The 9,550-nt window shown below is 42.3% G+C and overlaps 1 protein-coding gene across 1 annotated transcript; it reads right to left on the bottom strand.

The window, feature by feature from the left end:
- Nucleotides 1–2,895: 2,895 nt before the first annotated feature.
- LOC125233984 lies at nucleotides 2,896–8,639 on the bottom strand. Its single transcript, XM_048140163.1, has 3 exons — nucleotides 8,626–8,639; nucleotides 7,199–7,342; nucleotides 2,896–3,219 (listed from the first exon to the last, which is right to left on the bottom strand). The coding sequence occupies exons 2-3, from the start codon at nucleotides 7,235–7,237 to the stop codon at nucleotides 2,932–2,934; spliced, it is 327 nt and encodes a 108-aa protein (XP_047996120.1). The 5' UTR covers nucleotides 7,238–7,342; nucleotides 8,626–8,639; the 3' UTR covers nucleotides 2,896–2,931.
- Nucleotides 8,640–9,550: the final 911 nt, after the last annotated feature.

Raw genomic sequence — 9,550 nt, forward strand, 5'->3', positions numbered from 1 at the left:
TTATTTTTGGCGGGGGGCTGCGCCCCCTGAGCCCCCCTTATTTTCCCTCTTAAGGGTCGCAAGAAAACTTTAACCTTAATTAGTTTGGACATAATTGATCTTTCTTTTTTGCGGCGGGCTGCGCCCCCCGAGCCCCCCCTTATCTTCGCTCTTAAGCGTCGTAAACAAGACTAAACCTAACTTATTTTCAATACGTACTACGTTGGTATTTCTTTTTGGCGGGGGGCTTCGCCCCCCGAGCCCCCTTGTGGATGCTTCACCCTCGTGGTCCATTTTGTTTTTCTTATCAATTTTGGATTTGTAAGCGTGTCGACGCTAGCCCGCGAAGTGCGTTGCCTATTTTCGCTTTTCAGGGTCACAAGAAAACCCTAACCTTACTTAGTTTGGATACTTAATCGGTATTTCTATTTTGCGGGGGCTGCGCCCCCGAGCCCCCTTATTTTCCCTCTTAAGGGTCGCAAGAAAACTTTAACCTTAATTAGTTTGGACACTTAATTGATCTTTCTTTTTTGCGGGGGGCTGCGCCCCCCGAGCCCCCCCCTTATCTTCGCTCTTAAGCGTCGTAAAAAAGACTAAACCTAACTTATTTTCAATACGTACTACGTTGGTATTTCTTTTTGGCGGGGGCTTCGCCCCCGAGCCCCCCTTGTGGATGCTTCGCCCCTCGTGGTCCATTTTGTTTTTCTTATCAATTTTGGATTTGTAAGCGTGTCGACGCTAGCCCGCGAAGTGGGTTGCCTATTTTCGCTTTTCAGGGTCACAAGAAAACCCTAACCTTACTTAGTTTGGATACTTAATCGGCATTTCTATTTTGCGGGGGGCTGCGCCCCCCGAGCCCCCCTTATTTTTCCTCTTAAGGGTCGCAAGAAAACATTAACCTTACTTAGTTTGGATACTTAATTGATCTTTCTTTTTTGCGGGGGGCTGCGCCCCCCGAGCCCCCCCCTTATCTTCGCTCTTAAGCATCGTCAAAAAGACCCTAACCTAACTTATTTTCAATACTTACTACGTTGGTATTTCTTTTTGGCGGGGGCTTCGCCCCCGAGCCCCCCTTGTGGATGCTTCGCCCCTCGTGGTCCATTTTGTTTTTCTTATCAATTTTGGATTTGTAAGCGTGTCGACGCTAGCCCGCGAAGTGGGTTGCCTATTTTCGCTTTTCAGGGTCACAAGAAAACCCTAACCTTACTTAGTTTGGATACTTAATCGGTATTTCTATTTTGCGGGGGCTGCGCCCCCCCCCCCCCCCCCCTTTATTTTCGATCTTATACTTCGCAAGAAAACCCTAACCTAACTTATTTTCAATACGTACTACGTGGTATTTATTTTTGGCGGGGGGCTTCGCCCCCGAGGCCCCCTTTGGGTGCTTCCCCCTCGTCGTCCATTTTGGTTTTGTTATCAGTTTTTGTTTTGTAAACGTGTCGACGGTAGCCCGCGAAGTGGGATTCCTATTTTCGCTTTTAAGGGTCACAAGAAAACCCTAACCCAACTATTTTAAATACTACGATGCATCGCCAACTCACTAATTCAATCTATTTGAAAGTGGCAGCACATAACACTTAAATTCGCACCGATTAGTACAAACCACGGTGGTGCAGTGTCATTCATGGTACATTTTTGCCCTCATGCTGGTCATATTTCTAGGTTCGATTCCCGGCAAATGCAAAACTTTTTGTATTTTTATTATTTTTCTTCTTGTTGCCAACAGCTATCATAATTATGTTACGAAGTTTCACTTATGCCGCGCGGAGGGACTCCACGCACAAATTTTTAATGTTTGCGTCCGTTTTCTTTAGTCAAACCAGAGAGTATAGAGTCTTAGTCAGACGAAGTTATATAGGTCTCTGGTCAGACACAATTTTTTTGATTTTTCCGAGGTAAGTTTTTATCTTCTGTTTAACGCCATCTGTGAGAATATTGTGGCGTGACGTTGTAGGAGAGGCATCGTAATTATTTCAGCTCATCCTTTCTATATCAAATTGGTTAGTACTTATTTTTGCCATCTTCGGCACTACATTTATTTATAAATAATAAGTTTTTTTTTGTACTTCAAAATTATTAAACACTGGATCATAAAAAATAAATATAAATAGTCTCGTTACATAATTAAATTTTACGAGAATCGGTTGAATAGAGGAAAATATACGGACATAAAAATGCAAATTTCGATCATCAAGCAAACAGGATTTTACTTTCTACTGAAAAAAAAAATGATTATATGTATATAAAATGTATATATCGCTTAGTTGGTTAAAATATAATTATTATAATACAAAATTCAAATGCAAAAAAAATACAAAAATTATGGCACCTGGAGGATTCGAACGCAGAACTTGGTGATTAGAAATTTGAAAAAAAGCACGGTGACTTACCACTGAGCCACCCTAACACATACGTAGATTGGCGAAATTAAAATGCTTATTCTCATGCAATATTACATATTTTTACATCTACCGTCTAAACCTGTGTTCTAAAACGTCTGATTTTTTTGCCAAGCACTCTATATACATGCATCTAAAAGACAAGACTTTTAAGATATCGATACGGCTAAAAGTTAAGGCGTGAGGCCCCATGACTTTGTAAATTTTTACAATTTCCAAAATCTGGGACGACAAAAAAATTTTATTGAGTCATAGAATCTGGTCACAAAATTTCACGCGAATCGGTTGGGAAATGCGAGCTGTAGAGCGAGACATCCGGACATACAAAAGCAAACTGCTTGAGTTAAAACGTAGCCCTTGCTTCGCTGCGGTCAACTAATGGCCTTTTCTCTGATTTCACAAAGAGCGCGCATCATTTATGTGTCTCGCCTTCACTACACATTAAGCGCCATCTATAAAAAAAAAAAAATCGAACTTAAATAACATTAGGTGTATGCTAGACTTAAAAAGACTTAAGTAGGTATTTAGGAATAGTTATGTTAGGTACTTATAACTATACGTCGGTCGCGTCGATTGGAAGCGGGCAAATATTATTAAAGGATCGCTTAATTATTCCTCTTGCTGTCTGGATCTCGGCGACACGTGCGACGCCGTCTCGGCCGGGGCAGCAGCCGACGATGCGGCCCATCCTCCACAGGCAGGGCGGCAGGCTCCGCTCGCGCACCAGCACCACAGTTCCCGCGCGAAGAGCTGGACCCTTGGAACTTCGCCATTTTGTGCGTTCCTGTAATAGTCCTATGTAGTCCCTTGACCAAGAGGTCCAGAAGTCCTGTTGCAGCTGCTGTAATTGTTGATACAGAGTGAGTCGGTTTATAGGTATGTCTTTGTAATCGTAGTCGGGCAATGAGTTAGGGCTTCTAGAAATCAAGAAGTGGGCTGGCGTAAGACAAGTAATTTCGTCGGTATTAGAATTTGGAATAGGGCATAATGGAGTAGAGTTCAAAATTCCTTCAACCTGTACAAGGATCGAATAAAATTCATGATAGGTTAATAATGCTTGACCTAGTACTCGCTTTAAGTGAAATTTACATCGTCTAATTGCAGCCTCATGGAGCCCCCCCATATGGGGAGCGTAGGGGGGAAGGAATTTCCATTGAATTCTTTCCTTTGCGCAAGAAGTTTCCAGATCATTGGAATGGTCTCTTAAAAAATCGTAAAGTTCTGACAACTCATTGCTCGCGCCATGGAATGTCGTAGCATTGTCCGACAGAAGTTCCTTTGGCAAACCTCGTCGGGCAACAAATCGTCGAAGGGCTGCTAAAAACGCTGAAGTTTCTAGCCCTGGTATTAATTCTATGTGAACCGCCTTCGTAGTCATACAGATAAATATAGCTATATAACATTTATACGTCTTGTACCCACGTCCCCTCCTGTCCCTGACTGTGTACGGTCCACCGTAATCCAACATCGTGAACGTAAAGGGGAGAGCGGGGATAACCCGCCTCGGTGGCAAGTTACCCATTATAGGGGTCTGTGACCTTGGTTTGGCTCTAAAGCAGGTCACACAGTTTTCTACTATTTTATTTGCTAAGCTCTTACCGTTAATCGGCCAAAATCGTTCTCGAATCGACGACAGCAACAGCTGGGCCCCAGCGTGCAGCAGTCTCACGTGCAGGTCGCTCATGATGAGTTTGGTTAGTATATGTTTGTGTGATAGGATAATAGGGTGTTTTTTATTATAGTCGTAAGCTGACAACCCTAAACGGCCTCCTAATCTTATTAGCCTATTTTCCATAAAGGGATTTAAAGACAATAAATTCGATGATTTTAGTAGGGGCTTTTTATTTTGAAGTAAATTATATTCGGTTGGAAACATTTCGATTTGTGACATTTCAATCAATTTATTTAATGCACATTCTAATTCCTTCACAGAGAGCGGCCCGGTAAGTTTTTTGTTATGACTTAAACAATTGTTTACGAATCTATAGATAAATGCAACACAATTGATAAGCTTGTTTACGTCTGACCATCTTCGAAATAAATTGTCAATGAAAATATTCGGTTGCACATTTGTACTATTTGTAGTAGTGTTACAATGGGTTTCGGTCAACTCAGAGTCTGGCAATGGGGTAGAAGTACTATTGCAGGGCCACGTGTCACTACATTTACTTAGCCACGAAGGTCCTTCCCACCAAAGGGTGCAATTAATCAATTTATCCGCTGGTAAGCCCCGTGTTAAAAGATCAGCAGGATTGTCATTCGACGAAACCCAGTGCCAATCATTTTTATTCGTTAGACCTTGAATTTTGATAACTCGATTTTTTACAAAACAATTAAGATTATTTTGTTTTTGTGATTTTGCCCATGCCAAGGTTACATTTGAGTCACACCATAGGTATACTTTCGTAAACTTGCACTGTAACGCATTAGTTACGTTTTTATATAGTTGTGCGAGTAGCAACATAGCCCTGAGCTCCAGTCTAGGTATAGTTTCTTTACGCGCTATTCTCGATTTAGAACACAGTAATCGCGTTAAAATTTGTCCGTGCATATTTATGGTACGTATATAGATAGCGCACCCGAATGCCGTTAACGAGCTATCTGAAAACCCGTGCATCTCCAACGTTATGTAATCACTGATAAGCGCATGTCTAGGTACGCACAGTGCATTGAGCGTAAACAACTTTTTATAAAAGGTTTCCCATTCGTTTGTGACATCATTAGGTAAACTTTGATCCCACTGATATTTTGTATCCCATAATTTTTTAATAATTAATTTAGCAATAACTAACGTAGGGTTTAAGAGCCCTAGGGGATCAAATATAGCCGAGGCCAGGGACAAAATCTTTCGCTTAGTTAATGGCTTAGATACCGGTTCGATTTTTAGTTGGTACTACAAATTGTCACTAGTACTACACCATGCGAGCCCTAACACCTTATGGGTATCGTGTGTGAGAGAGGTGGGGGGTGTAGTGTGTATAGATTCGATATTACTTACATTTTTTAATATGTTGATGGAATTAGATTTCCATTTTCGCAGGTGAAAATTCGCTCCTTTCAGGATCTGCTGGATACGATCAGCTGTTTCTTGTACCTGTTGCTCGTCGTCGCCTCCATGGAGCAGGTCGTCCATATCGAAGCTGTCACAGATCGCCGCCGCGGCCTCAGGGTCACTCACCTGGCACTCCTGCGCCAGCTGGCGTAGGCACCGTGTCGCTATATGCGGTGCGCTTTTTAGTCCGAAACTAAGGGTCGTGAGCGAGTAGGTACGTAAAGGTTCTGTAGGGTTTTCGCGCCATAAAATACATTGCAAATGTCGTTGGTTGGGGTTAATGTAAATCATTCGGTACATACGTTCGATGTCTGCACTGATGACATATTTATTTTTACGGAACCTTAGCAATATATTAAATAAATCATCTTGATTTATTGTGCCTTTATATTGAATGCTATTAAGTGATTTCCCGTTGTTTGTTTGAAATGAACAGTCCATCACGACTCTAAGAGGGGTTGTTAATTTTTGGGGGTTAACACAGCATGATGTGGCACAAAATTGCAGTGTTCAGCATTTTTTCCTGGACCATATGTCCTGCGGCTTCAAACTCTCGCATAAATTGAACGTATTTTTCTTTGTATTCGGGATTTCGAGAGAATTTTGATTCTAACGTTTTAAACCTTTTGTAAACTACCGATCGCGACTGACCCAAGCTAGTTGGCGGTTCCTTAAAGGGAATAGTTACCACAAAATTACCATCGGTCGTTCGGGAGTGCTCATTGAATACCTTCTCGCATTGAAGGTCCTCATGCTGCGATATCGTTGTGAGTGAACGGCAGTCGTCCGAATTCCAGAAAGTACGAAGCGCCTGAGTTTGAGCAATTTGGGTAAAGTTACATACCATTCGTTGTGGCCTATTAGCCGAGTTCAATGAGTAAGCGCCGGACACCACGTAGCCTAGCTGGGTTCTTTGAAGGATCGGTTGTCCATCCCCTAAGGAATGTCGCCCTATACAAAGTAGCTGGTAAAAATGTTCTACTCCTATAAGTAGATCGATTTCCCCACCTTGGTAAAAGTATTAATCCGCTAAACGGAAGCGTGTAGGTATATTGAGCTGGCGGCTGGTTACCGCATGTGTAGGTAATTTGCTTATCTTAGGTACAATAAGACAAGACAAATTCGTTGAATATGAGTCGTCGGTTGAGTGAATAGTTATATGACATGATTGGGTTATTTTTGTTAAGTTTTGGTTAAATCCAAAAATATCTAGGTCTATTTGTTGTGTAGGTAAATTCAATATATTGCGTACTCTTTCGGTTAAGAAATTTGATTGTGATCCACTGTCGAGCAATGCACGCAAAATAACTGGGTTATTATTTCTGTCTAGTACCTTTACCCGGGCCTTGGACAGAATGACACCTCTGTTTTGTGTTGTTGTAGGTGTACTGTCGCGACTCGTGCTCTCACCCGGGTTCGATTGTTGTTGGTTAGTAATTAGATTGATCGACGGTAATTCCCCAGACGCCGTTGTCGTCGGCTCTGGAGCATTATGAAGCGTCGACGGTTGTGAGTTGGTGTTCATCGTGTCGGTATGGGTAGTGTGTAAGAGCGTATGGTGCTTACCTTTACACGTTCGGCAGTTGCTCGCGCGGCAGTTAGAAATTATATGATTCGGTGATAAACAATTGAGGCAGAGACCTAGTCGTTTCACTACTCGAATGCGTGACGTTGCATTTAGAGCCAAAAACTTCGGACATTGGTTTATAAAATGAGTCTCCTTACAGTTCGGACATTGGTTACGATAGGTATTAGTTTTTAATGTTACCTTATTGTTGGTATGGGACGGAGGGCACGTGGTTACCATAGCCTTCCGCGGCGGCGGGAGCTCGCGAGTCGCCGGCTTCACGGGGTCAGCTTGGCTCACGGCCTCCCTCAGGTCCGCTTGGGTTCGCAGGAATGACTTAAAGTCCTGTAACGCAGGCAATTCACGGGAATTAATTTTCTCTTCCCACTTGGTTTGCAATTTTTTATCGAGTTTGGAACTAATGAAAAATATTATTAGCAAATCCCAGTCATTGGTCGGGACCTTTATAGACCTGAGAATGCGTAAATGTTTCGAAATGTTATCATTTATTGATCTAAGGGCTGAGGCTGTATTTGGAATGGCCTCAATATTAAACAGAGCTCTTAAATGGCTATAAACGAGTGTTTTAGGACTATTATATCTTTCACATAGTAATTGCCAAGCTATGGCATGGCTTTCCTCGGCAAATTCCAATGAGCTGATAACTTCAAGTGCGCTGTCGGTTAAACAACCCTTTAGGTATTTAAATTTTTGGATTGGTTTTAGACTGGTTTGATTGACGAGTGCGTCAAATGTGTCTCGAAATTCAATCCAGTCCGTAACCTGTCCATCAAAGGATGGTAACTTAATATCGGGATATTTAATGGATTCATGCTCACGTGGCTCGTGGACCTCGCGAACGTTGCCCTCCGAGGGCGTGAGGGCTGCCGGGCGAGAGACCTGTGCTAAATAACCTTTGCTTACAGACACACATTCGAAATAAGTGTTCTCAAAGGTTTCTCGTTCCTTTAAATTCTCCTCAAGCTCCTCGCTCAGAGTCTCAATTTTATCTTGAATAATCTCGAACTCTTTGAAAACACCCATTATTCTAGACGTTCGTAACTCTAAATCTATAATTTGGTCAGCAGTTAATGAGGAACAAGCTAATTTCGATAAATATTTTTTAAATAAGGTTAGCTTTCCCTTCACTACACCTCGTTTTTTGGTTAAAGATTTTAACTTTATGTCGCCTACAAGTGAAGAATCACTGTCAGATCCTGATGAAGGCATTTTAAAGTTGAATTTAATGCACCTTAAGTAGATATAAGACAAAGTAGGTATGTGCCACGTGTGCAGTTACGTAACAAATTTTAAGTAAATTGAAGGAATTTCACTATCTAAAGCCCGTTAAATGAATTGCCAGCCACTTACTTGATAAAAGAACCCTTTTCGTGGCCTCTCTTCTTTCCTTCTCGACTCTTCTTTGGAAATGTGGACTTCGACCTTTGCCAGTGGCCTCGTCGCGGACGTTGTAAAATGACTTTTCAATCGAAGTTGGTTGATTAGCTTGGTAAATTCTTCTCGAAAATGAAGATCTAGTCGGTCGTAGCACCAGGCTCCCTCTTCTCTGCAAAATAGCTTCGACCCAACACGTGGCGTGCCGGAACAATAGCGGGATGGTAGCTCACCGCTCGGACTCCGGTGCCGTTGTTGCTAGGCGCGCCTCGCCCAGTTTTCACTTCTCGCGAATTCAATTCAGAGGATCACGTCGGGGTCACCAATTTATGATGCCACGTGTCTGGGGGTCGAGGGTCTTGGGCAGGTAGAGGAGAGAAAAAGATGCTGCTCGATTCAGGTCTATATTCAAAGTGAATGTACTTATTTTAATACTACAGTTTTAATGGATTAGCATGACAAATTATGTTTGATAATACCGCCATCTATCGGCGGTATTGGGAACTACAAGACTATCTTAATGACATATCGACTGGGAGCATGTGATCCGTGAGGTACAAGCCATCTAGAATTCAGACTAGTATGTTAAAGTAATCATAGATGGCGCTGTCAACAGATGACAAGTTGACAGACTTTATACATCTCTAACTCTATATCAGTGTATAGCTACTTTGCTTACGATTAATATTTTTAATTGTTAATATTTCTATTGATTTCATTTGTTTAACTTTAATGAATACTCTGTAATGTTGACATGTATAAGTGCCCCCGTGGCCTATTTGCTGAATACCTAAATGATTTTTTTATTTTTGTATTTGTATTTGTACTACTCCACCGTGGCCGACGAGGTGGTGGACTACGTTCGCCGGAAGATTGGCTATACATATGCTGAGGGTGCAACAGCTGCAGTCGCGTCACTACGTGCACTTCAGCTCGTTCGTTGTGCGCGTGTCGCGGCCGCTGCAGGACACCATCGCGAGCGCAGACTTCTGGCCGAAAGGTGTGGTTTTTCGGCGGTTCCGGGGCAACCTTCCGAACCCAAACCGGGGCAGATGACGCAACGAAGCCACGCTGTTACGTCATCGCCCAAAAAATTGTTTATTAATTTTAATATTGTTTTCTTTTTTCACTATATGTTTTAATATTGTCTTCGGTTAC

This window comes from Leguminivora glycinivorella, chromosome 15 (assembly GCF_023078275.1).
Source record: "Leguminivora glycinivorella isolate SPB_JAAS2020 chromosome 15, LegGlyc_1.1, whole genome shotgun sequence".
Classification (NCBI taxonomy): domain Eukaryota; kingdom Metazoa; phylum Arthropoda; class Insecta; order Lepidoptera; family Tortricidae; genus Leguminivora; species Leguminivora glycinivorella.